General features: G+C 36.8%; 2 protein-coding genes across 2 annotated transcripts in view; both read left to right on the top strand.

The window, feature by feature from the left end:
* The window catches only part of LOC141904355 (cadherin-23-like), a 159,342-nt gene extending 141,011 nt beyond the window's left edge, over positions 1 to 18,331 (top strand). The window contains exons 19-28 of the mRNA XM_074792940.1: positions 433 to 609; positions 717 to 833; positions 1,246 to 1,366; positions 3,779 to 4,066; positions 4,345 to 4,628; positions 6,076 to 6,164; positions 7,276 to 7,501; positions 8,616 to 8,781; positions 14,114 to 14,198; positions 18,176 to 18,331. Of these exons, the coding sequence (XP_074649041.1) occupies positions 433 to 609; positions 717 to 833; positions 1,246 to 1,366; positions 3,779 to 4,066; positions 4,345 to 4,628; positions 6,076 to 6,164; positions 7,276 to 7,501; positions 8,616 to 8,781; positions 14,114 to 14,198; positions 18,176 to 18,260 (1,638 nt within the window). The 3' untranslated portion in view covers positions 18,261 to 18,331. The remainder of the gene's footprint in view (positions 1 to 432; positions 610 to 716; positions 834 to 1,245; positions 1,367 to 3,778; positions 4,067 to 4,344; positions 4,629 to 6,075; positions 6,165 to 7,275; positions 7,502 to 8,615; positions 8,782 to 14,113; positions 14,199 to 18,175) is intronic.
* Positions 18,332 to 18,493: 162 nt separating this feature from the next.
* LOC141903756 (uncharacterized) lies at positions 18,494 to 24,006 on the top strand. Its single transcript, XM_074792034.1, has 2 exons — positions 18,494 to 22,031; positions 22,386 to 24,006. The coding sequence occupies exons 1-2, from the start codon at positions 21,768 to 21,770 to the stop codon at positions 22,590 to 22,592; spliced, it is 471 nt and encodes a 156-aa protein (XP_074648135.1). The 5' UTR covers positions 18,494 to 21,767; the 3' UTR covers positions 22,593 to 24,006.
* The last annotated feature ends 3,475 nt before the right edge of the window (positions 24,007 to 27,481 follow it).

Below are 27,481 nucleotides of genomic sequence, written 5' to 3' on the forward strand. Positions count from 1 at the left end.
ATCTTGACAAAAAAACGTTTGTATTGACATGCAGATGAATTTTAAACAATTCTTATTGCCATTAAAAACACCATACAGGTAGACCAATATTGTGTAGTATATAGTTGAATTCGAGCTCACTCGCTACGATCTTGCCGATGCATGGGATATGTCTTGTTGACCTCTGCATCTCTTTTGCACTACTGCATTTGATGCCAAGGTCTATAATGAGACAGTTGCGTTGCGTTGAAGTGTAGCCGCGATCCGCACACATTCTCATATGGCATGATTTAAAATTGTATCGCCGTTAGAATGATACTAGGAGGGAATGTGGACTGTTGCTTCTGTTCGGTGAATTAAAATTGCTCACACGTGTATGTCAAACTGATCTACTATAGTTAGAGAATAGATAGAGAATTCATTAGAATCTCGAACATGAAAATTTCTTTTTAGGAAGAAGAAATTGGATATCCAGTTACCAGAGTAAGGGCTTCTGATGCTGATGAACCTATTCATTATCGATTCTTGAATAATGGAAACAAAGATCATGATAAATTCAAAATCGATCCAAACACAGGAAATGTTACTACAACCCAAGTTCTCGATAGGGAAACGCAAGCTGTCTTTCAGGTAATCAAATCATATAGTTCAAGTTAAAAACTGAATGCCCTTATTTGATAAAACACTACATTGTATTACCTAATATCAGGGGTTACAAGGTTTTGTTCTTTTCCCAGTTGATGATTTTCATAACTGATAGCAGTAATCCGCAGAAAGCTAACCAGATGCATTTCTTCGTAAAACTTTCCGATAAGAATGATCAAATACCAACATTTGAATTTTGTGGAAGAGAGGTAAATGAAACTGATCCAGAACTTTAGATGTGCATCAATTCCATGGCTGCCAATGATTTTCATTGAATTAACAAAATATTTTCATTACATGTATTCATTGCAAGTTAGTGAATCCAGGCCATTATACATCTCTTTATTATATCCCCCGGGCAAAGTGGCTGGGGATATATTGGTTTGCACAGCGCCACGTCCGCATGAACTTCCTGTGTATGGGATTAATCAAAAAACCATTTGAGATAATTTCATGACATGCATATGGTATGTGTATGATAGTATGAACAGAAACCCTATTGTTTTGGGGGAATTCTTCAATTCAAGATTGCCAGGTTATGACTGACTTTCAGGTCAAAATGGTGTATTTTGAACTCTTTGAAGATACTTTGTCATAAAAAAATGCTATTCTTGGTTATAGATTATTGAGCCATTGCGGTCATCAGTGATGGAAAACCAACCTTTGTCTACTTACGTTACAACTGTTGAGGGGTGTGATAAAGATGAATATCCTAATAACATTGTGTTTTACCATATTACATGTAAGTAAATTATCAACAAATCCAAAGGTATGTCATCGAGCAGTTTACTGTCAGCAAACATATTCATTTCATGTTTCAGTCTGACTGATTAAACTGAATTTTAACTGAATCTAACCCAGTATCCAGTTACAAACGGGGCAGAGTTGGGTCGTGTTCAAGTCCCCGTTCATTGGCTACGTGTATGTAGATTGTAACTCCTTAACTCTATCAGTACTGACTAATCAATACCCTATAGTGCTGGAGATAATTTGAAATATTTGAAAAATTCCACCCTAGTGTGTTGAATAACACTACCATATAGTAGTGTTATATAGAATAACAGTACCACTATATTGCATCTACATCTACACTGGGGCGCAGTGTATCGTTAGTTACTAATATTTCACTATGTTTGAAAGGTGCAACCATCTTTCGATAGAGATAAAAACCAATAACTATTCTCATCAATACACCGCAGTGCGGTGTACTAGCAAAATCCATCACCGATTCATGCACCGCACTGAAAGAGTGATAGTGTTGACAAATGATTTATGACTTGTTCCTTGAAACCCAATCGGGGAACTGCAGCAGAATTTTTTATATCCATATGTTTTCAAAACCTTCATGACTTCATTTTCCTAAAGGCAAAAAGTTTTATCTTTAAAGACAAGGCTGTTGAAGAGTCACTTGCCAGCGCCATTATCTACATGTAGTGTAGCTGCTGTGACCCACTGTGGCCTCGTGCGCTACTTGTTCCTCCTGTATAATGCACTTTTTGTGATTTGATGTCCAACAACAGTTCTAAAATGAAGCATAATCTTGCAGCAGCAATTATTTGGATGTGTTTTGAGTGGATATAAGAAGCAATGACCACAATGAAAGCCCTGCGGGAGTATTTTTGTCAGGATTATCGACCAAGATTTTTATGAGTGTATTTATTTGTGTACACATGCGGGTTGGGTTGTTTCAACTAGCACTCAGCTGAACGCCAACAAGAAATGAAATGAATGGCAAATTTTAGACGTAGTGCTGCAGTTCCTCTTTTATTTTAGATATGAATGTATAGAACGGAACAGAACAAGAATTTTGTGATAAGGTCCCTGTTCGGTTTCATTCCTCTTCGTTCTGTTCCGTTCCCTTCCTTGAAGTATCATAAGCCAACTAAGATGGTTCAAGTTTCTACCTCTTTCTGTCAAAAGTTCCTCTTATGTGTGATTTTAGGCCAGCCATACGCTTAGCCTAATACTGTACAAATGGAGTGAAAATGACATGGTTTCCAGATGAAAGGCTTTTTCATCGTATAACTGAGCATATATTCATGCACATTCAAGTGTTTTCCATTCTCCAATGCTTAGGAAGCCGAAAAGAGTCCCGTAACAATTCACATTCACCGCAATGGTGTAAGCTAGTCAAGGTCAAATTTTACAGATCTTTTGTTTTTGATATTAAATTATTGGATTAGTACTCATTTGTTCGAAGCCTATCCACTTTTTGAATGTACTGTGTATATATTAAATGCCGCGTGCCGGTAGTGTCTATTAGACTGTTGTGTATTGATTATTGGTATGCTGCTACTGTAGCGTGACTTATATGAAGACTGTAAAATGAATACAAGCCGTTCTCTTTCTCCTTTGATTTTTAAGATTTGTTAATTTTGAAACATTTCCAAACTACATGTATGAGAAACTATTTTATCAACATCCTAAATTCTAATTGGTAAATGAGTGTAGCCGAACATAAATCAATATCTTGAACTCTAATCATCATCCATTTAAAACCATATCGAAAGTGAAGCCGGTGTTCGTTTTTTGTTCTCAGAAACTTGACTTATACACTGGAAAATACGGTAAGGTTATTCGCAAAAATGTGAACGTAAAAATATCAGTTTCGAAAAACCAATTAGAAAGCAATGTCTCCTCTGATTGGCAAAGCCGCAGAAATCAGCAGGTGTTCAAGTGAACTCACGATATTGTCTACTCTCTAGACTTCTGGGTTTTATTTTAAAATTTAAAATTGTATTTTAAGATCGATTTTTAGGGAAAAATTCATCCTATTACTCAAATTGAACTGATGACATGCAAATTAGACATGTGCTCGAATTGCAAGTTTATTGAAATTTTTATTCTGCGAAATCACATCAAATCCAACTAAATTTGGTTTTTTTGACCAAAGAAAATTATCCAATTCAAATCTATCTGCCCTAGTACACCTTGGTCTCTTTGTTATTCAATAGGATTTAGACAATTCAACATTATCTATTCAATTGTACAGTAGCTTTTGCGTATCATACACCAAGGTTAATATTTTCCAATGAATCAATTGGTCATGTCAATGATTCGGTTTTGTATTATGTAAAACGATTTTTTGTTCCAAAAAACTGAAATTTAATGAAACAAAATTAAAATCCTAAATACATTTTATGTCATGTTTCAGGTGGAAATGATGGTGGATATTTCATTATTGAAAAGAGTACTGGTATTGTACGCACTGCTAAAATGATTGATCGAGAAGCCACCCCTGATTTCAATCTCTGTGTGCGCATCACTAATGAAAGCATGTATTCTGGACCCAAAGACTACAGGCGTCGTCGGGCTATACCATTGAGAGAGAAGCGCGCTGTCCTGCGTGACCATGCTCTTATTCATCTGTATATACTAATTCTAGATGAGGATGACAATGGACCTCGATATTCACATCTACCAAATAAATCATTCACTACAGGTACATCCATTTCTGAAAGGATTCCACTAATTCTAATGTATGAGGCCTAAAATAATTGTTATGTACATCCAGTGCTACCACCTAATTTTAATAATGCTCGACTGGAGATCAAAACATCATAGTTATTTTCCAAAAATTACATTTGCTTGAAAGTATAGCCATCACCTTTGAAAATATGGTTGTCATTCATGTGTTGATAATTGCAAAAGCGGAAAACGCCTCTTTATTTTCTTAAAAGCTACAGTACTAAATGTGAGGTTACATTCAAACCATTTCAGGTATTCTGATGACAGCACCAAATGGAAATCCTATTATCAACGTAAATTCCTATGATCCAGATACAGCCGTTTATAATACTACGTTCTATAGAATTTTGAGTCAAGAATTCTACCAAAATGACCGTGACCCAATCCAACTTGCCTTATTTACATTTAACATTGAGCCTAAAACAGGATTGTTAACAACTGGTCTACCAAGCTATCAGGATTATGTAAGGGGTTACTTCGTTGTCACGGTTGAAGCTTATGATTACAAGAACCGTAAAGATCTTGCCCGAGTTGTGGTATGTACGATTTTTAATTGAAATTTGTGTAGAAAAGAATGTTGCCTATCTGTGAGTTCAACATATCTTTGCAAACATTATTTTCTTGTTAAAGGTGTCTTTATAAATAAACATGCAAATATTTTCCTTGATTAAGTAATTATAGTATACAGTGTTGTCTAAATTAAATGGCTCAGATGTTATGTATAGATTTTGGGAAGTTAACCAAGTAAACATTATTTATTGGGCCTACGTCCGCATTTAGTCGGTCGGCATACCTTTTCCTCGACCAAATATTGACTGACTGACAGCATCTGCTGACCTTGAGCCATCAGTAATCCACCTAAAACCCAACCTTCATTGAAATAAATCACCCAGACTGTAATCCAACTTAATTTCGACCTGAATCCAAATAACTCGCAAAACAAGAACGTGTCAATTATTGCAAATGTCAAATTTATTTTACACAAAAAAATGCATGTTAATCATGTTAAAATGTACAATCTCATAAAAAAAACTAATTCAATAGCCAGTAAAAATATTCGAATAAAGGAATATTTGCTTAATTGACAGAGAAAACATTGATTTAATGTACACTGTACATTTCTATTTCTGTGTTATATTATTTGTTAAACATACAAACTAAAGTTAGATTGCATTATACTGTGACACAATCCATCTAAATGGTAATGAAAAACGTATAATCAGTCAAATTCAATACATTTTCCTTTCAAAAATATTTCTTTTATTACAGTGCATTAAAAGCTAGAATTAAATATTTTCAATATTGTGAAAAATATTTTTTCATGGTGAAATATTTTCCCTACCTACCTGTACCCTACCAAATTTTGGACATAGACCATAATCAAATGTAAATTTTTTGCCTTATTCGACATCAAAATAATTCTTTGAAAAAGATAGAATACAATATGAAATAGAACTTTGAACTTAAGATTTAAACAGATTCTTCATTGCCCTTGCCAAAGAAGCTCCGGTTTTCAAGATAAATAACCACTTTGCTTATGGACAATTTATTATTTTGTTTTAAGAAAGTTAAAGTATATAGGCCCTATTCGTATTTGTGTATCCTGCATAAGCCTTAAAGTTAAGACACAACAACCATCAGTACTGGGTGTAAATAATGTAAAGCATTCCACTGCCTCTCACAGTTTACAGTTTCAAAGCACTTCTGCTATTCTCGTTGATCACCTATATATCTTCTGATTGTTTTTTGAAAGTGACCATTTCCTCATCCACCTGCCAATTCTCAACACATTAGTCTTGGACCATATGGATTTAATCATCCTCTAATTCTAGTTTTCCCAAGTGGGCTTAGTGCAGGAACTTAGTCAGTCATTTTGATTCAATTAAAAAAACACCGTTCCATGTTGATGTAGTTTGGATGCCATCAAGTTAAAATTCTTTAAGAAAGGTAATGGGTGGAAAGTTTTTTTTGTATATATTCTAGATCTACATACTTAACCAAAGCCAGCAGTTGAAGTTTACTTTTAAAGCTACAAAAGAGAAAGTACGCAGGATCATTGGACTATATACCGCGTAAGTATTACTATTACATCCGTTCTGCTTTCGTGTAACACATACTTTCTATACCCTGCTCTGAGATTAACCACATAATTATATCCATCTATATCTACTGAGGTATTTCAACAAAGGTCATCAAATTTTATGACGATATAGAGTAGGGCTGGCAAATTTTGTTGAACATGAAATTAGGTTGCTGTTAAATAAATTGTGGCCACCAAAGAGTTGGATTTGAAAACGATGCAAGTGCAATAGTCTACATTTCTAGACAAATTTTCTTACGACTTAGTACACATGAAGGAAATGGGATGAGCTACATTCCCATCTACATTCAGGTTGATGTAGTTAAGATTGTTGCCACCAGGGGCCGCATTGAAAAATGACATTAGCGTGATAGACCTTTCATTTCTCGAGCAAGCTTGGTACATTGGTGGGACATGGTCCTAGGTTCATTTCTATTATTCCCCCGCTCTAACTGTAGTGTCCCAGAATTAAATGCACTGACACTAAGAATGTAATAGAATATATCTGCTTAAAAATGACAGGTTAGAACGATGATGAAGCCTTCATTTTGTCACCAATTTTTCTGAAATTTGGTACACAGGATTGACAGAGTATGAGGTCCATTCCTATTAACCAAATAATATCTACCTAGGTACATTACCCAAATGTTTTGAATTGGGGTAGACAGCTTTACCAGATTGTTACCTAAGGAATCAGTCTAGTATAGACAAAGCTTATAAGCGATCAGAGGTGTATCGCCTCATCTAGTTTACTTATCCATCAGTGAAATCTAGTTTATTCATTAACCTTGCGTTATATTTAAGATATGTTACGTAGCTATAAAGGCGGCAGGCCATCTAGCCCCAAGAGTTCTTATCATTATCATTATTATTATGTTCATAACAGCCTGACTCCCTCACATAAAATATCCAACACCATATTTACATATAGGACATATCTTATACAAAAATATCTTAACACCTTGGTTGGGACCCCTGACTTTTGACGTGGGATCATTATGCGAGAAATGCCTTTTTTTTCTTCTGGACCAGGCTTTCCACAATTTTCTTTGATCTGCCCCTGGGTTTGTATGGAGAGAACTAAATTCATCATCATTTTACAGGAAATTATCAGAATTAACAGCATCGCAGATCTCATCTGACGAGCGAAGTATCAGCCCAGCTACGAACGATGAAGCTATTGTTGACTTTACACAGACTGATATCTGTTTCCAAATGGTTCGGCAACATAGAATACTTGCCTTTTATGATGCTGAGGAAATATTAAAAGGCAAAAATGATCCGAATATAGCAGCACTTAACAGGAAATATAACATGACAAACATAGGGGTATGTATATAGCGGTCAAATGTCATCAGAAAATACAAATGCAAATTTCACATATGTAGCCTATTTTCATGAGGTGGCCTTGGCATGCATAAGTACCAATTATTTGTATGAGGTGTGGAATCTTTGAATTTTGTGAGGGCCTTCAGTATCACTCAGTTATAATGTACTTAATTCGACAGCTGATTTGTTTTTTCATACTTAAAGTGCCTTATGAATATTGAAATCAATGGTGGGTAACAATGACTTTTTAGCCCACTTGGGACTTTAGTCCCAGCGGTCAATGGTTTATGTATATGGCCACCAGGGGGCATTGAATAATACAATATCTTAGTATTTCTATATTATATTTGAACCAATGCATGTTTTGTTACCACAATGTGCAAATTGTGCAAAGTCTGGGAAAAATAGCTTTTTCGCAAATCGGATGGATGACCTTGATATGCTAATGAACCGTGTGCTCAAATTGCTAATTCAATAAAATTCTATTCTGCAAAAAAATATCAAATCCAATTCAATTTTACTTTATTGACCAAGGTTAAGCAGCAAATCCAATTCAATTTAGTTTTATTGAGCAAATTTCAGAAAATTCTATTCTATTCCGCATTCAAATCAATAAGACCGAGGGAAAAGATTTATCTGAGGTATTTGTTCCTGCCAGCTGTGCTACTTATGACCACACGATTTAATTGTGTAAATTATTAGCCTGCGAATAACTAGTCTATGAGCTGGAAGTGTATTAGGACAAATTTAACCCACAGAATGCACCATTTGCCATTTTTAAAAAAGCTGACAGACTGGCCATAGTGCCGCTTGGGGCTCTTGTTATACACTATTGGTAGCATAACTTGCATATATGTTTGAGCTTAAAAGTGGGGTAGACATGTTCTTGGATTGAGCCATCAAAATATTTTATTAGAAAATGACGCATGGAAGATGTTTTTCAAAAACTGATTGTACTGACCAGGTTTGCAATGATCCATATGATTTTGAAACATTTTAATTTTTGAGTAATTTGGCTGTGGACGCAGCTTTTTATGTTTACGCAAAAATAGAAGATTTTATCTAGGGAGAGCTTGTGAGATAATATGTGCAACATTTGTGGCTTTATTTTCAGTTGTGTGCATTGAATCTGAAAACATACACATGGTGGGGTAAAGTGGCTTTCTGGTGGGTGTTGATTGCTATAGCTGTCCTGTTGATTGTCATTGTTCTGATAATGATACTGGTTGTTTGTTGTTTGTGGGCTCGTTACAAGATCTATTTAAAACGTAATGTTACTTGTAAGTATAAGTATTTATGATACACCTCTGTACGGTTTTCATTATTCTGTACTGGTTATCTTTGGTCGCAGCGTTTAAGTAAACAAATTTTGCTGAATCCAGTGCTATGGCCACCAAAAATTCATCCCTGTGACATATAATCCGTACTCATAGCGCTGAAGGTGTGGATACCCAAACAAGCCCCAAAGATGTGACACCATGACAGGGATGACCTAATTGGCTATAAGAACTAATATTTGAGTGGTTTTCCTGTAGATAATATCTTCCAAAGGTTAAGTCTATGGACAGGTCAAGATATTCTCTCCATGAGGGTGGATAGGTTTCTGAGTACGGCTGAACTGGAAGGGCACCTATATCATAGCCCGATTAGGCAAAAAATATATTCTGCTTTTTAGCCCACTTGGGACTTAAGTCCCAGCGGGCTATTGTGTTCACTTTTTGTCCGTCGTCCGTCCGTCCGTAGACGGAATCCAGTTATTTTGGGAAGTTTTGAAGACCCTTCAAGGTAATATCTTGATATTTGGTTCATACAAGTATCTACCCTAGACACATCTTCAGCCCAAAAACTGGCCCTGTCAGATTCAAGATGGCCGACTTGCAGCCATTGTTGTTCGTCAAAATCAGCACTTTTTACACATTTTCGAAGTTTTCGAGGGAAATTTTAAGACGCTTGGATCAATTACCTTGATCTTTCGTTTATATTTGAATCTACCAAGAGCCCATCAGCATAACAAAAATTTGGTCGATCTGACTCAAGATGGCCGTCCTATACCCTTTTTGGTGCCCAAAAATCTCAATTTTGGCCAGAATTCTAGGTCCTGTAGCTTCCTACTGGTTTGCCATTTCTCATTGCAATTTGTGATGGGTATTCTTTGGAAAGGGATGTTTTATAGCTAAGACAGGTATTTTTGATCAGCCAATTATGACGCAATTGGCGGCCATCTTGGTGTCATCAGTACTCATTCGTAGGTGGAAAAAAGTTTTTCCACATTAAATTGATACCTAAACATATTGTGTTACTATATTCAATTGGAAAGTTGTAGCCCATAACGTGTTTTTTATGATTTTGGTGAGTTTTAAGGTCATTGGTTTTTGTATGTGGCCACCAGGGGGCATTGAATAATACAATAACTAAGTATTTCTATATTATATTTGTACCTATGCATATTTTGTTACCACAATCAATTGCAAAGTTGTAGCTCATGACATCTTCCATGATTTTGGTGAGTTTTAAGGACATTAGTTATTCTATATGATCACCAGGGGGCGTTGAATAGTAGAATAACTTAGTATTTCCTTATTAAATTGGTATCAGGGCATATTTTGTTACCATGATCAATTGCAAAGTTGTTGTTCATGACATCGTCCATGATTGTGGTGAGTTTTTAAGGACATTAGTTATTCCATATAATCACCAGGGGGTGTTGAATAGTAGAATAGCTTAGTATTTCCTTATTAGATTGGTACCTAGGTATATTTTGTTACCATGATCAATTGCAAAGTTGTATTTCATTACATGTACTACGATTGTGGTGAGTTTTAAGGTCATTGGGTTTTGCATATGGTCACCAGGGGGCGTTGAATAGTAGAATAACTTAGTATTTCCATATTAAATTGGTAACAAGGCTTATTGTGTTATCACAATCAATTACAAAATCATAGCTGCTGACATGTTCTATGATTGTGGTGGGTTTCTAGGTCATGGTCACTAGGGGGCGTTATGTATTGAAATTGTTAGGGTGGGCATGGTGTCACTGGACCCCTAGTTTTTTTCCTCAACCCACTGAGCGCCATGCAGGGCATTATTAGCGGCTATATACTGTTTCTGGTCACCATGCGTGTCGATCTAGGACCCTCGCGTCGAATTTTTCGCATCTAGTCGCCGGTGTCAGGGAAGTTTAATCCATCTATTTATTGCTATTGTCTGACTGTGAATGAATACTGGTTTTAAAGGGCATATGCCATCAAAATTGTACTTTCCGTGATTTCTTAACCAGAAGAATCTTAAGCATTCATAAAACGACCTGAGATGTAACTTATTGAAAAAAGGAGCATGAATTAGCCGTAATAGTTAGCGGGATAGTCATCTATTTATCCTTCATTCCGTGCGTGTAGTTCATATTCAACCCACAGGTGGCGCTTTTTATGATGTTTACTATGACAATCAACACAAGCACGTGTGCGCGCTAGCGCTATTTATGATGTTTACTATGACAATCAACATAAGCATGTGTAGCCTATGTATAATCGATAAAATAAACATCATTTGTTCACGGTAATCACTGACCTACAGCACTATACAATGGTAATAGTTTATTAATTCAAGTCACTCCCAAAATGATAAAATATCGCATGAAATGTCTAGTGAAATGACTGGAAGCCGCGAGCCATTGAGATGACGTCAGAAACACGCGCCTGCTAAGATAAACAATAACAGTGAGCATGTGCTGAAATTGCTGATTTAAAAATCATATTTCTCAGTGATGGCTGAACTAAAATTTAAATCATTTCCATATTTGATATTTGTGAATACATCACATTTGAAAATGAATTTTACAAAATATTCTTTTGATGGCATATGCTCTTTAAAAACACAAAAGCATGTTGATATTGTTATCAAGTGTGAAAGGTCCGGCTACTATACGTCCATTCAGATTTGTTGTGTACGCATTTTCAGAAAACCCCTCACTCCCCTTTTTAGCATACACAATAAATTGATGATGCCTAGTCAAATTTAGGAACATTTAAAAAAAACCGTATCACGACATAATTTTGTGCAGAAGGCCCTGACCGGAAACAGAAAATTTTTTGGGCTTATATGAGGGGGTTCTGTACTCCCCCAGAAAATTTTGAATTTTAAGACCCTAAGATGCAATCTTTAAGGACATTTGGGGCATCAAATCTATCCTTATTTACCCACAAACTATGGAAAGAAACTATACTCATGAAAGCAATGGAAGTTAATACTTTCGATTGTTCGAATTGACCATTTTAATTATTACTTCCAGAATACTTGCCCGGCATAAAACATATGTCATTACAAGTCAATATGGTGAAAAATAAAATAACACTTCTACAAACCTGAGTACCCCTCGATACTAATGGTAGGCTGGATCTGCCTCTGACCACTTATTGATAAAGAAAGCAGAACTAATGATCTCTAATTGTCAGCTTATTGCATTTCAATCCGAAGAAATACTGTTTTTCAATCAGAGTAAATACTTTGTCAATTTTCTGGGTTTTCATCTCTCGGCAGGAGAGCAGGGATTCTTTGGTCAAATCCTTTATTTTGGTCCATTTTTAATGAGGAAAACACAGAATCAGTGACTTGAAGGATACTTTGTTCCAAATCGTGCTAAAGAAATATGAAAAAAGTTTTCTGAATTTGGTAACTTTGATACTGTGAATGCTGTAAACACTATAAACAAAACTTGCTGAAGTTACTGGTTTGATGTCTTACTCTTATCTCAAGTGCTTTACCAATAAATTCAAGGTGCCTCCGAATAAAATACTGTTGTACCGCTTTTATTATTATTTTATTATTATAGTCATTTCATCATCAAAATTAAATTTTGTATAATATTTTACATAATATTTACGAAAAAGCCATCTTCACCCGTCAAGGGATTCGAACCCACTACGCTAAAGCTGTTCCCCGAACCCCTTGATCTCACGAGTCGTTGGAGTCGTTACTAGCCGACCAGAATCCAGTCGTACCAATCACAGCGCTTGTAACAAACCGACAGTAGACTTCTGTTGGTTTTCCCGTTAAATGGACCAATCTGCGAACGTTTTACCGAAGAAGGAAGTATTTCGCAAATCGATATATGACGTCATGCGCAACAGCGCTAATGAAATCACGCTTCGTGAGGCCAGGGGGCTGGTGGAAGCGAGTTCGGGAGTGATACTGGACCCCTGGCAAGCGAGGATGCGAAAAAGCCAGCATTGATGACAGGTGCCTGGATGTCCCATGTGGATGTACAGCCTTTATGGCTTTGTCCAGGTTCCTGTTATCTTCAAAACAGCATGATACCACCCCCCCCCCCTCTGTGAAATAACGTTTTTCATGACGTATAAGCATAATGGATCTTTCAATTATTGGTTCAACATAGTATGAAGTCTTTGGTCTATATCCGATTCCATCCCAAATCTACCCTTAGTTATCCCTCTCCATCACGCTTTGCTTTGCTTTGAGCAATAGTGGTGCACTTAACCCTTTCAATACCACATAGTGTCTCCGCTGCTGTACCGGAGGGAATTTAGGGGTTTATAGGGGTATATTTTGATGCTAGGGGTATATTTGAGGCTTCATACACAGAAAAATTATATAGCATGTTGTTGATAACTTTTGGGCCAACAATGTAGACATCAATAATTTGGATATAAGCAAACTTGAGGTAAAGGTCACATACTCAAAGATGGCCGCCATGAAAAAAATTCAAGAAAAAGTTTCAGATAAACTGCTCTGTCTCCCAGGAAAATGAACTGATCTATTCAATTTCAACTGTATGTCAAAGCAATAGAACAACAATTAATCTATTTTTCCACTCATTTACCCACTTTTCCACCGACATATCTGAAGGCCGGATGTAAGTGGTTTCATTGGGGTATAATTTCAGGCCTCAGAAAATTGTTACCTATGTATTTGACACTGATATACTATATACCATGGTGTTGATAACCTTTGGGCTTACAAATAAGGCACATAATTTGGATATATGTGACCTTGAGGTAGACAGTTTCTGGTTCTTCATTATTGTTATTGGTGTCCGTTGCCATGACAACTGGATCAGGGTCTAAAAAAATTGTCACTGATTGTTTTTTCCTGGCTGCTACCATCTTGGATTCTATGCAGATGGCAGCACCGGCTGATACTGATAGGTGATAGATATGCCCTTCTAGAAGAAGGGTTAGGCGATACTATATCACATACAGTACGGGTATGCTAGCTTGCCAATTTGTACCGTATGCCATACGGTAGTGGTATAAGGGTTAACACCTTGATTTGACAAAGCATTTGTTTTGTGAAATTTAGAATGTGGACATAAATAATGACTAGATGACATTATCATTTAAGCAGGCAAGCAATATTATTAATTATGTGCTATTGAATTGTTTGATGCTGGGGCACAATTAACTTCCCTTTTAATTAATTTGATAAATTGGAGATAATGCGCCAGGGATTTGGCTTGATTGAGATAACAAGAATATTTCTGAAAGGTGTTGATGTTTCTAGCCCCAAAATGCATGTTTGAAAGTAACTTTCCTGTACAATGGTTCCCAGTAAGACATCTAGCTTCATTGTATGTGAATGATAGTATTCTTATTGTAGATATTGTACCACCTGAAGATTTGACACGTATAACTAAAACTGCTTCTCCGGTTGCCAGATCTGAGGATGTTCATCTACATGTCAAGTAAGCTAAACTTTATGATAAACTATGCATAAGTTGGATGTATTAGGAAGGGAAGATTTTGTCCAACTTCCATAGGATTTATAAGATTATCTGTAGTATGAATCCAAGACAATTAAGAAGTAGCATTTAACAGTCAAACTTAATTGTTATGAATTGTTGGAAACAATGCATAAAATGTTTTTCTTTATATTCTGGCCAAAATCCTATGCTTTTAACTCACATTTTATCACAGAATAATCAACAGATATACATTGATATGTCATGATTATTCTTCTATATGGGTATATCGAACCGTCATATATGAAACAACTGGAAATTGTAAAAGGAGCACAAACTTTGCCATGCACATGTACATCCCTCATGAAACAGTTTCTTGCTTACCAGTCATTATTATCGCCAGACAAGTAGGTCAACTTTCACAGGAACAGGAGACACATTTTTCTTGCCTCATTTTTTGGCATCGTCCTTTTTTAGCCCACTTCGGACTTTAGTCCCAGCGGGCTATTGCGTTCACTTTTCGTCCGTCGTCCATCCGTCCGTCCGTCCATAGACGGAATCCAGTAATTTTGGGAAGTTTTGAAGACGCTTCAAGGTAATGTCTTGATATTTGGGTTACACATGTATCTCCTCTAGACACATCTTCAGCCCAAAAACTGGCCGTGTCAGAATCAAGATGGCCAACTAGCAGCCATTGTTGTTCGCCAAAATCAGCACTTTTTACACATTTTTGAACTTTTTGAGGGAAATTTTGAAGACGCTTTGATCAATTACCTTGGTCATTCGGATATATGTGAATCCCCCCAAGGCCCATCAACATAACAAAAATTGGGTCGGTCCGACTCAAGATGGCCGTCCTATGACCTTTTTAGTGCCCAAAAATGTTAATGTTGGCCCGAATTCAGAGTCCTGTTGCTTCCTACTGGTTTGCCATTTCTCATTGCAATTTGTGATGGGTATTCTATGGAAAGGGATGTTTTATACCTGAGACAGGTATTTTTCATCAGCCAATTATGACGCAATTGGCGGCCATCTTTGTGTCACCAGTACTCATTCGTAAGTGGGAAAAAGTTTTTCCACATTATATTGATACCCAAGCATATTTTGCTACCACAATCAATTAGAAAGTTGTAGCTAATAACGTGTTCTATGATTGTGGTGAGTTTCAAGGTAATTGGATTTCGTATATGGCCACCAGGGGGCGTTGAATATATCTTAGAATTTCTTTATTATATTCGTACCTATGCATATTTTGTAACCACAATCAATTTCAAAGTTGTAGCTCATGACATCATCTATGATTGTTGCGAGTTTTAAGGACATTAGTTTTTCTATATGGTCACCAGGGGCGTTGAACAGTAGAATAACTTATTATTCCTCCTTATTATTTTGGTACCTAGGCATATTTTGTTACCATGATCAATTGCAAAGTTGTAGTTCATGACATGTTCTATGATTGTGGTGAGTTTCGAGGTCATTGGGTTTTGAATATGGTCACCAGGGGGCGTTGAATAGTAGAATGACTTAGTATTTCCATATTCAATTGGTAACGAGGCATATTTTGTTATCACAATCAATTACAAAATCGTAGCTGCTGACATGTTCTATGATTGTGGTGAGTTTCAAGGTCGTTGCTTTTTGTAAATGGTCACCAGGGGGCGTTGAATATTGAAATTGTTAGATTGTTGAGCATTTGAAACCACTTCCCAAGTGGGCATGGTGTCCCTGGACCCCTAGTTTGTCTTGAGTTATCATTAATACCCTCTTAAAATAGTGTTTGCAGGATATTGGCTTAGTCTGTAAGGAAAGAAACCTTGTTTTCCAGCATTGAATGTCGTCTAGGAATTCGTGAAAATTGAAAAGGCCACACAAAGAAATACGCTAGTTTCTTATCAGATTTTTTTCTGGAAAGTTATGAGGGCGGGCAAATTTTAATAGGGTTTGCTGACATTTGTCGAAAAGCTTCTTGTAATTCTGCTGATTATTATTTCTTTTCCACTTTCTAGCCAGAAAAATTTCATAAAATATTTCTTCTCTCAGATGCGACTACTAATCGGCAATAGGCGCTCTAATCAATGTATTGATGTTATAGCACACTGGAAGCGTTGGCTGGAATTTTTTGAAATGTATTCGTCGAATTAATCTCACAACAAATACACAGAGACCTTATTAGATAAAGGATCTACCATTCGTTAATTTATAATCCTTAAATTTCTAATTTTACCCGACGACCTTAAGAACGGTCTCTGTGTAAGTCAAAAAGAGGATTGCTCTGACAATAACCAAATAAGGGAAATCCAAATCAGCTCTGTTTACTTACGGCTACTGAACGCATTCAACAAAGTGAGACCATTCTCAAAACAAAGATAAGAATTCGTTGAATGCAGCGACGAAAATGCCGGTACCGACTAAAATAGATTGGTCGTCCTGCAAACTCTACCCGATAAGAGAATGAAATAACGTAAAACCGACCAGAATGCCGATTTGGATATGTCATTTAAATTCACCCTCGCAACAGTGAAAACCATCGTTTTTATGCTGATTTAAGATGGATTTCGACCAAATCTAAGAACGATATCTGAACTTACAAGTCAGAAAACCCGTTATCGCTGCTTTGCAGCTATATTTTTTATTAGCGAACCATAGGTTTGTCTATGCAAACGGTCTGGTGAAGCAGTTTTCATTGAAAATGAATAGAGTACCGGTGTGTCAAAAAGGTACAAACATTGGCTATTGAACCAAGTGTTGAATTTTGGTGTAATGGTTTGGCTTGATGAGTTCTCGAGCCGACAAAAATTACATTGTGATCGAGTTATTTTTAGGGGACTTATTCTTGAAAAACCCTGCTTTTTTGCACTAAGTAATGGCACGTTTTTACATATGACAAATTGCATACTTGGAATTGAAATATATAAAAGTTCAATCCATCCTGACAGTGTCTGTTTTTTGTGCGACTCATCTTGATGTACTTTTTGACCTACAGTCCCTCACTTTATAAACCCCCTAAATTTTCTTGCATCTATTTATCTGAGTTGACCTCATAACCTGAGCTACAATCAATGTGATTGGCTGTTTGTGGGATATACCGGAAATTCCGGGAATTTCAGTGCTTCTGATGTAATTGGGATAGCCCATTGGGAAAACCCAATGTGGAACCCAGAACAAAATGGTGAGCATTTCATTCGACTAGGTATCTTATGTTCGTAGGTAAAATTGTGAGCGGTGATAAATTAATAATGGACGAAATATAGACAGTTATTCATCTAATCAACAGTCAGTTTTTTCAACACTGATTTAGAGGTGGGAGCTAGTCTAGACAATTAGACCCTTATACATCGCTATCGTACTACAGACATCCATGCTAACTTGTTAACAATTTACAACTCGGATTTCAGACCCAACTGGCATTACAATTGTGATAAATAGCTAATAGGAATTGATAGGATGATAGAAAATAAGGTCAATTAAGTGGCATCAATAAAAAATTTTTGGGGTTTATACAAATATGCTTATTTTTTAAGCCAAGGGCCTGAATCATTGTCCAGGGGGGCTCAGGGGTACAAAATGAGGCCACACGAATGCACATTCAATCCATTAAGGCTTATCCTGCAGCAGAATGCATAAATTCTTTGTTCCTGCAATCATTCACACCATTTAAGACCATGATTGTCTTACATAGGGCTATTCGGGAGATATTATCATGGATACAAGGAGCCACATTTCCACATCCAGATTGTGGAACAGTTGTCTCTCCCACATCAGTCTTATTTTGTGAAACACTGCAATGTCACACCTCGCAATTGCATTTAGAGGCCACTAATGGTACATGCACAAGGCAATTCTCATTGGATATCCAAACCCCATGACAAGCAAAATATATCCGTTGTTATGCTAATAATTAATGCTACTCTTTCCGCAGGTGTTTAGAATTAAATGTAGAAAAAGTAGATAAGTCAAGTATTGCCTATTTTTCATTTTAGGAAAGACATTAAGCCATCAGGTTATACCACAGCCACAACTAAAATGGAGATTTCTAAGAAGAGCATCCCCAGAACAGAGTTATGATTACTCCGTCTGGTATCGCTTACGCACCAACGTCTATTATGCCTTCCGTTCACTGACAAGTACAGACAACTATTATGGAGTACATTTTCACCTTACATTTTATAGAATGCCTTTTACCTTTTTTGCGTTCACTTGAATCCAGTTATTTTTGGAAGTTTTAAAGACGCTTCAATGGATTGTCTTGTTCTTTGGTTTATAGACATTGTTATTTTTCATAAACCAGAACTTTTTACACTTTTTTTAAGTTTTGAAGGGAAATTTTAATCAATTATCTTCATTTTTACCCATGTTTGTATCCCTATGGTTCATCAGCATAACAAAAATTGGGTCAATCGGATGCAAGATGGCAAAATTACCTTTTCGTACCCAATTTGCTGATACATATGTTCTGCCCAAAAACTGGTATCCATTGTTTTTTTCAAAAATAAGCACTTTTTACACATTTTTGAAGTTTTCAAGGGAAATTATGATCAATTATCTTCATCTTTCCCATGTTTGTATCCCTATGGTATGGTTCATCAGCATTACAAAAATTGGGTCAATCGGTTGCAAGATGGCAAAATGACCTTTTTGAACCCAAAAAGGTGACTCTTGCCCTAAATTCCTGGATGGATGGCTATTTTTCATTGAAATTCATGATGATTATGACTTTTAGAAGGACCCTTTATTATATCAGTCATATTGTTTGATCAGCCAAGTTTGACGCAATCGGGGTAGCCCAATCTTTGTGTCATTGTTTATTTGTTGATAGAAAAAGGTTTTTTTTTAGAAAAATATTGACAGTCGATATTGTATCACTGTTGTAGTATTCATCTCCTCAGGAGGCGCTGAAAAGGTTTTATTGGGGAAAATGTAACAGTCTAATCAATTAGTCTTGACAATTGTTAGCATTGTCTTAGGACACATCTCATTTGGAATTGGGGCTACTCAGTTTAACCAATTAGCACTCAAGAATTTTACTACAGTAGACTCCTGTTGCCTCGAGCCGACCACCTCGGATCAAAGATTACTATCCTACTTTAGTCCCAGCGGGCTATTGCGTTCACTTTTCGTCCGTCCGTAGACGGAATCCAGATATTTTGGGAAGTTTTGAAGACGCTTCAAGGTTATGTCTTGATATTTGTTGTATACATTATCTGCCCTAGACACATCTTCAGCCCTAAAACTGGCCCTGTCAGAATCAAGATGGCCGACTGGCAGCCATTGTTGTTCGCCAAAATCAGCACTTTTTACACATTTTTAGGGAAATTTTGAAGATGCTTTGATCAATTACCTTGATCTTTCGTTTATATTTGACTCTACCAAAGGCCCATCAGCATAAAAAAAATTGGGTTGATCGGACTCGAGATGGCCGTCCTATGACCTTTTTAGTTCCCAGAAATGTCAATTTTGGCCGGAATTCTGGGTCCTGTAGCTTCCTACTGGTTTGCCATTTCTCATTGCAATTCGTGATGGGTATTCTTTGGAAGGGGATGTTTTATACCTGAGACAGGTATTTTTGATAAGCCAATTATGACGCAATTGGCGGGCCGTCTTGGTGTCATCAGTACTCATTCGTAGGTGGGGAAAAATTTTTCCACATTAAGTTGATACATAAGCATATTGTGTTGATATAATCCATTGGAAAGTTGTAGCCCATAACGTGTTCTATGATTTTCATGAGTTTCAAGGTCATTGGTTTTTGTATATGGCTACCAGGTGGTGTTGAATAATACAATAACTTAGTATTTCTATGTTATATTTGTACCTATGCATATTTTGTTACCTCAATCAATTGCAAAGTTGTAGCTCATGACATCTTCCTATATTTTTGTGAGTTTTAAGGACGTAAGTTATTCTATATGGTCACCAGGGGGCGTTGAAGAGTAGAATAACTTAGTATTTCCTTATTATATTGGTACCTAGGCATTTTTTGCTACCATGATCAATTGCAAAGTTGCAGTGAGTTTCAAGGTCATTAGGTTATGCATATGGTCACCAGAGGGCGTCGAATAGCAGATTAACTTAGTAGTTCCATATTAAATTGGTAACGAGGCATATTTTGTTATCACAATCAATTACAAAATTGTAGCTGCTGACACGTTCCATGATTGTGGTGGGTTTCAAGGTCATTGATTTTTGTATATGGTCACCAGGGGGCGTTATATATTGAAATCCACTTCCCAAGTGGGCATGGTGTCCCTGGACCCCTAGTTCTGTAACGCATTCTCAATTATAATATATATATATATATTATAATATTGGCTTGGAGCCACTCAGGTCGGATTATCGTTGAACAGAGTTTTTACTGGAACAAACAATCTTTTTATCGCCCACCTCGGACACTGAGAGCGCTTCGTAAATTTGTTTGTTTTCTTATGGATCCTTCCATGTACATGTATTTATTTCCGACAGTAACCTGACCTATATTCTACAGAATTATTTTCATTCATACACATAGTACTCATTCATTCATCTATTCACCATGAAGCGGAAACTGAAGGCACATAGCGTTGAAAAAAAAATAGAAGTGATCGAATTCTATGAGAGGAATTTGTCCATGAAAAGGAGAGACATTGCTGCAGAATTTGATGTGAACTCTAATACTTTGTCAGATTGGATAACCAACAAAGAGAAAATAAAAAAAATGAAAGTCGGACACTAAGCACATAAAATCTAAGACACGTGAGGGAACACTGAAATTTGATGACGTTGATGCTGCGCTTTATTTTGTGGTTCAGAGAAGCTATATCAAATCCAGAAATAACTATAAATGGTGAATGCTTGAGATTAAAAGCAATTTATTTTGCGAAGGAATTTGGCTACGGGGATGAAGTAACCATCTCTGCTTCTTGGATTGAACGTTTTTCGAAAAGATACAGTATCAGTAAAGTACAAAAATGTGGCGATGCGGGTGGAGTCCGAGCGGAAATCGTCGATGAATGGTTACACGGAGGGCTGCTTGAAATTCTGGAAGACTATGCTCCTGTCATATATATAATCTACATGAGACTGGGCTGTTTTGGCAGATGCTGCCAGAACATTCATTGGGTTTTACAGTGAGTGAAGTACCATGGAGCGAAGAAACCGAAAACTAGGATTTCCCTTCTTGTCGGGACTAATATGGACGGCACAGATAAACTTCCTGTCTTTTCAATTGGAAAATATAATAATCCAAGAGCGTTAAAAACGTTAGAAAACTGCTGCTGGAATATAAAAACAATGAGAAAGCATGGATGACAGGTGATCTCTTTGTTGGATATATTAAGACACTAAACCGCAGGTTTCGTCGAGAAGACCGGCAAGTGGCAATAGTACTGGATAATTGTACTGGTCATCCGCCTGATCATTTGGACGAGTTTTCTAATATGCAAGTCTTTTTTACCCGCTAATACAACAACAAAGTTGCAGCCAATTGACGCCAGCATCATAGAAAATTTAATAGTGTATTACAGGCATAGACTTTGTGAAAAAAGACTTGCTTGTTACGAAGAGAAGACAGAATTTGTGTGGAATCTACTGGATGCAATGTATGCTGCGAAACAAGCCTGGGCCAAGGTGACACCTAAAACGATCAAAAACTGCTACGTCTCTGCAGGATTTGCTCCTTTACATGGTTTCCAAAATAAAACCAACGATGATCAACAAGCAGCAGACAGACAGTGCCGAAACCTCTGGGATGAATTTGCTGCTAGCCTGGATGAGACCGCAAACGAATCACCTGCTGCGACCAATAATACCAGAGAGTTCCGAAATATATGGGATAGTCTTGCGCATCATGGTAATTTCCAGGTAGGACCATTTACCGTGTTATCGTATCCAACAACCATATTCCGCTACATTTTTACAGAACTTGCATCTGACAATATACATGTAAACACCCCTATTATTTTTCGCGCCATAAAATTTGAAAAAGACTTAAAATGTACTCGTCCACGTAGAGAGTGGGTGACTTTATAATGTAAACATCGGTAGAGTAGGTGTAGCAATTCATATAAAATATAAAAACGCGCCGCTCCACTGCATTAGTTTGACAGGGATCTGTCATTAGTTATCAGTTATACCATGGTGTCTAAAACGATTCTTCGTTTCAGAGTCCGTGGTTATAAACACATTTTCATTACTTCTTCTGCTCTTTCTTTTCAGGATTTATCTATGGAAGATTATTTCTGTGTTGAGAGCCGGGTAGATGAAGTTGGATCTCGACGTTTGATTGACGAAAAAATAGTTAGACAGCTGATAGCCGACACAGCGTCGGTCTCAGAAGTTTGCGGCGGTGATGATAATGATGACAATGACCCAAGTCCTAAAAAATATCCAGAAGGGAGGCAATGGATGCCGTTGAGAAATTGAAGATTTTCATATCTCAAAATTCAGAGGAGGACCAACACTTCAGTTTCTAGGATAAAATTAACGATTTTATATTTTTAAAAAGTGATGCCATGAAACAATCATCTATTACATCGTTCTTTGTGAAAAACTAATGGCTAGATATGTGAGTTTTGTGAGAGTGTAATTTTTTTGTGAATTTTATATGGAATAAATTTTTTTTGGTAGTTATTACTTTATTGATGAACAAGTCAAACCCCCTACTAGTAAGGCTAGTGGACCAGCCCAGACATGTGGCATAATATAGTCTGTTTTCTAGCGCTTGATACATCTATCGAATTAAATGTCCTTATCAAGAATAAGAAAAGAAATCTGTTAGTTAAAATTCCGTTCATCGACGATAAAAAAAATCCCAATAATCATTCAAACACAGGACAGGTAATTTAGTGTATTAAGCCTTTTAACACTTTTCTTTAAAATACCTTTTTTATTATGGTGAACATCGACGTGGTCGGACATCGTTCACCTCGGATGATTTCCTACGGTCCCCAGAGATCCGAGGTAACCGGAGTCTACTGTATATAGTGTCAATTACTCCTCAGAAAAGGGAAAATCCAACTTCATCACGATACCGAATAGCTCATTTGCCATTTATTGCCATGCATTACAAGTTTGTGTTATTTTCTAGTAAATAGTCAAGGCTTTCATATGATGTAAGATTTGATGAAGTGGGCGACCAAAATCATTTTGACCCCCAAAATTCATCCACACGTACTTGGATTTGAAGTGAAACCTCAGATCTGTCAAGTTCATACTCAAAATACTCGAGAAATTGATATAGGAGGATGTAGATTTCTGTTCGGTATTTCGAGGACTAAGGTGTCTAGTTTATTAGGTTTCTAGCTATTGGGTTCGAATCCCACTATAACCGCTTTTGTGCAGCATGCGGAAAAATACGGGGCAGATTCGGGCGGCTTGAGTGCTAATTGGAGATATATGTGGGTACCTCAACATATTTTGTAACCACAATCACTTTCAAATTTAAGTTCATGACAAAGTTCTTTCATTGTATGTAGTTCAAATGGGCATGATTTCCCTGAACCCCCATTAATGGTGTATATAATATATTATTTGTCCTTTTACGATAAAAAACATCCGTAGATAACCAAGATGTTTATATCATTTTGCAGTGTAGGTCTACGCTTACAACCTCGGTTAAATGAGTTAATACCATAATAACCATATTGAATCTGATGATTTTTGCTGCAGTTTGACTGGGAAATGTACTGAATACTGAAAATCTAACCATGATACTAAAGGTGGTTACATTCGAATTCTAAAACTTGTGGAAAATAGCATATATTTTATTCCAATGCATATTTAAATGTATACATACGTATTTTGTTCTGTTTTACACAGAATTCTTTAGTTGTTTTTATATCCTATATATATATATATATATATATATATATATATATATATATATATATATATATATATATATATATATATATATATATATATATATATATATATATGTATATATATATATATATATATGTATATATATATATATATATGTATATAAATGCTTACATAGATTAAACTTCCAGATTACCGGTTGACAAAAGAGTTAATCAATTGTTTTCCATATATGTGCCTACGATTGTTATTAGTAAAACAATAAAACTGTGATAAACTGTAGTAGTTCATCTGTTGTTGTTTTTGTTCATTTCAAGTATATTATTTTCATCAACTATTATATGGATTATGAGGAATTTTGTAGCTGATCGGAAGTTTCACTTCACCACCTGCTTATTTACCATGTCCGCTAATGATCAAATTCGATTTTTTTAAGGCACCGTTTTGAATAGTAAGCAAGGGGCGCCCGTGGTCTGGGGGAGGGCACTATACACGCAGGGAGATAGAAGAAAGGGACACTTGCGGAAATTTTAACTGAAGGGGCACGCTGACATTGTTTCGCCTATTATCAGAGAGTATTGGAGCACTTTTGATTTGGAATAGGACACATGACATAAAGGTGGAGACTTCTTACACTGAAGGGACACTAGCCCCATAAGATTATCGAGGCTCTTTTTCAAGATAAAGCGGTGAACTGGGAATTTTTGCAGCTTCATTTTTCATCTGCATCTCCTGAAATCTTGTCTTGGTTTTGGTTTAGTTTCAATGATTGCTCTGTAGTCTCTAGATGACCTCTAAAAGCCATAAAATGGTAACTAATTTTCAAAAATTTATGCTCACTTAGGCTAGGATAAGCTAGGATAATGTGTAAACAGGACTCTCTCCTTCTAGAGATATATAAAAAAACCAGAGCAAAGGTCAGCATGCAGAACAACTTCCTCCACCACTATGCGACTCAGCTGCTGAATACGCTTGGCCAGCATAGGATTGTGGCAAGCCAAGATAGACCAAGTGCTGAACACATCATGTCGAATGATCACAGTATACATGAAGCCAACAAACATGGACAGCCTCTATATCCTGTCAGGCATAGTATAGCACTACTAGATGTCAGGAGAGCAGAAACTAGCAAGAGTGAACGGCAATCACAAGTTACCGACGTCATCCACTGTTTAATATGTGCGCCTGAAGTCCAGGAATAGTTTCCTCATTGAAGTTGAGTCTGCCACTGCTTGTACCAGCTCAAGATGGTAAGAGATGTGGAAAGACCGAACCACCCTACTCACTGTAGAAATCGACATGGGCTTGTCTGTCCAGGAGAATCTCCCCTAGGTGCAAATGCATGCCGCTCTGGGTGGACATGCCTGTACCGCCTAAGGACACGAGTTGGCAGATCCAAATACATGGGGCCTCTTTCACAAAGCATAATTAACTTGAATCATAATAAGGACCTTTATTGTGATTAAATAAATTCAATTAGTTAATTACAATTAAAATTCGGTTTTACGAAAGGGTTTAATTACAAAATTAACTAATTACATTATTAGCCAACATGATTACAATTTAACTGTGATCAAAATGGCGGAACATTTGATAGCCATTTGCTGTTCAAGCATCAGCAACTTAAAGGAAAAGAGTAATGCACTGCTTTTGGGGTTGAGGTTTGCTCTAAAGTCTCGGGAACAATTTAGCAAGATGTTTCTAAATGAAAACTCATCCAAGTTTACAAAATGGATACTCATAAATGAGGTATATTTCCAAGCAATGATACTTTTTAACACTATAACTCTCACAAAAAATCTATCATATCTAGCCCTATGGACAAAATCAATTATTTCAATAATTCTAAGTACAAAGTGGTCGTGTTGACATAAACCTTGGGATGTTTAAAAAAAATCAATAAAATTTAGAATATAGACAGCCCATTCTACAAACGGCAAAAGATGAAAATTATTCAGCCAAACAATCTGAAAAACTGCATTAGTGTAGAAATTGCCTCCGTCAAACACCAAATTACATTGATAATTAACTAATCATGATTAAATGGTTTAATTATACGCTAGAGAATTAATTAGCGTTATTAACTCAATTGTAATTAATGTTAAATACGTTTTGTGAAACAACTTACTCGATTTAATCATGATAATTTAATCATGGTTGGTGATTTAATCATTATTAAGGGTTAATTACGCTTTGTGAAACTGGCCCCTGATGCTTTTGGGGCCTGGCACCAAGCAACAACTCGTTTGCCTGCAGCTCTCGACCACAAATGATGCGATATCTTCTCGGGTGCCCTCTGTTAGAAGAACCCTGTTCAAGACCTGGCAGCCTACAACACCAAAGCCAAGCTGTGCGTCCAGCAATGGAGCTGACACTGAATACACAAATTTCATATTAAATATTTATAAGGGCAAAAGGTAACTGAGCCGTTAAGACATGATAGAAGGCATTTGTCTATACGGATGGAATGGCATGGAAATACTGTCAAAATTAAAGTAGCATTTTTGACGCGTCAAATTCACTTTATTCCAAATTTTATCTCATTTCATAATGCGAGATCTATAGAATCCAGAGGGTTTGGGTCAAGGTTATGTTGAGGGCTATGTGTTGGTAAATCATTCCAACTGTATTTGGCTGCCTCCGTGGTCTAGCAGTGTCGAGTTAGTGCTTTCCGCCTGAGTTCGAATACTGTTCTTTTCTCTCTGCTGTATTTTCTCTACAGATTTTTTTTAGTCGTGGGATTCTAATCAGAGCAAATTATGGGCAAAATAGTTTTAACATGAATAATGTCCCATCGGTCATGTTCCTGTACCCAAAAACTGACCTGATCAGAATCAACATTGTCGACTTGCGGCCATGATTCTTGCCGAAATCAGAACTTTTGAAGATGCTTTGATCAATCAATCACTCTTATATTACGAAATGGGAAATGTGTGTTACGAAAGGTGTGTTACCTTGTTTTTGTTCCCAAAAAGGTCGACTGATTTTGGCTTCACCTTTTGCTCTACGATCCTTATCAGACACTAAGGTTCATGGTGTAATTCATGCCTGAATTCAGAGACCTTCATCAATCCCTTGCACGGGTTTGATTCCCTACCGCCAACTGATTCCCTACCGCCAACACAAACCCTTCAATGGTCTATTACCTAGCAATAATACATGCATGAGTTGTAACTGCTGCCGCGAAACGAAGAGCTTTCGGCGGATCTAGGGACAGTGGGACCCGAGAGACCACGGCCCATCCTCCTCGAAGTTCCGATCGTTTATTTCTTATTTTCCCACTGTCGTGCCCCTACTTGCGAGTTGTGGTGCAAATATCTACTCATTTCCTCTTGAATAAGTGCTGAAATGCAGGAAATTGCACAATTGTGCACATGGAATATGCTATATTCTGCTGGCGGATGACCCCCAGATCCTCCACCCTGTCTTTCGCGCCTATTACACGACAGCCCTAGATCCGCCCCTGAGACAGGCAGAGCAATCAGAAGAGA

This window comes from Tubulanus polymorphus, chromosome 4 (genome assembly GCF_964204645.1).
Source record: "Tubulanus polymorphus chromosome 4, tnTubPoly1.2, whole genome shotgun sequence".
Lineage (NCBI taxonomy): Eukaryota > Metazoa > Nemertea > Palaeonemertea > Tubulaniformes > Tubulanidae > Tubulanus > Tubulanus polymorphus.

What these genes read in the sequence shown, in the direction of transcription:
- LOC141903756 (XM_074792034.1), top strand. Translation starts at nt 21,768, where the DNA reads ATGTATGCTGCGAAACAAGCCTGGGCCAAGGTGACACCTAAAACGATC. An exon ending in CGCATCATGGTAATTTCCAG is followed by an intron (nt 22,032 to 22,385) that starts GTAGGACCATTT and finishes CTTTCTTTTCAG; the next exon opens with GATTTATCTATGGAAGATTA.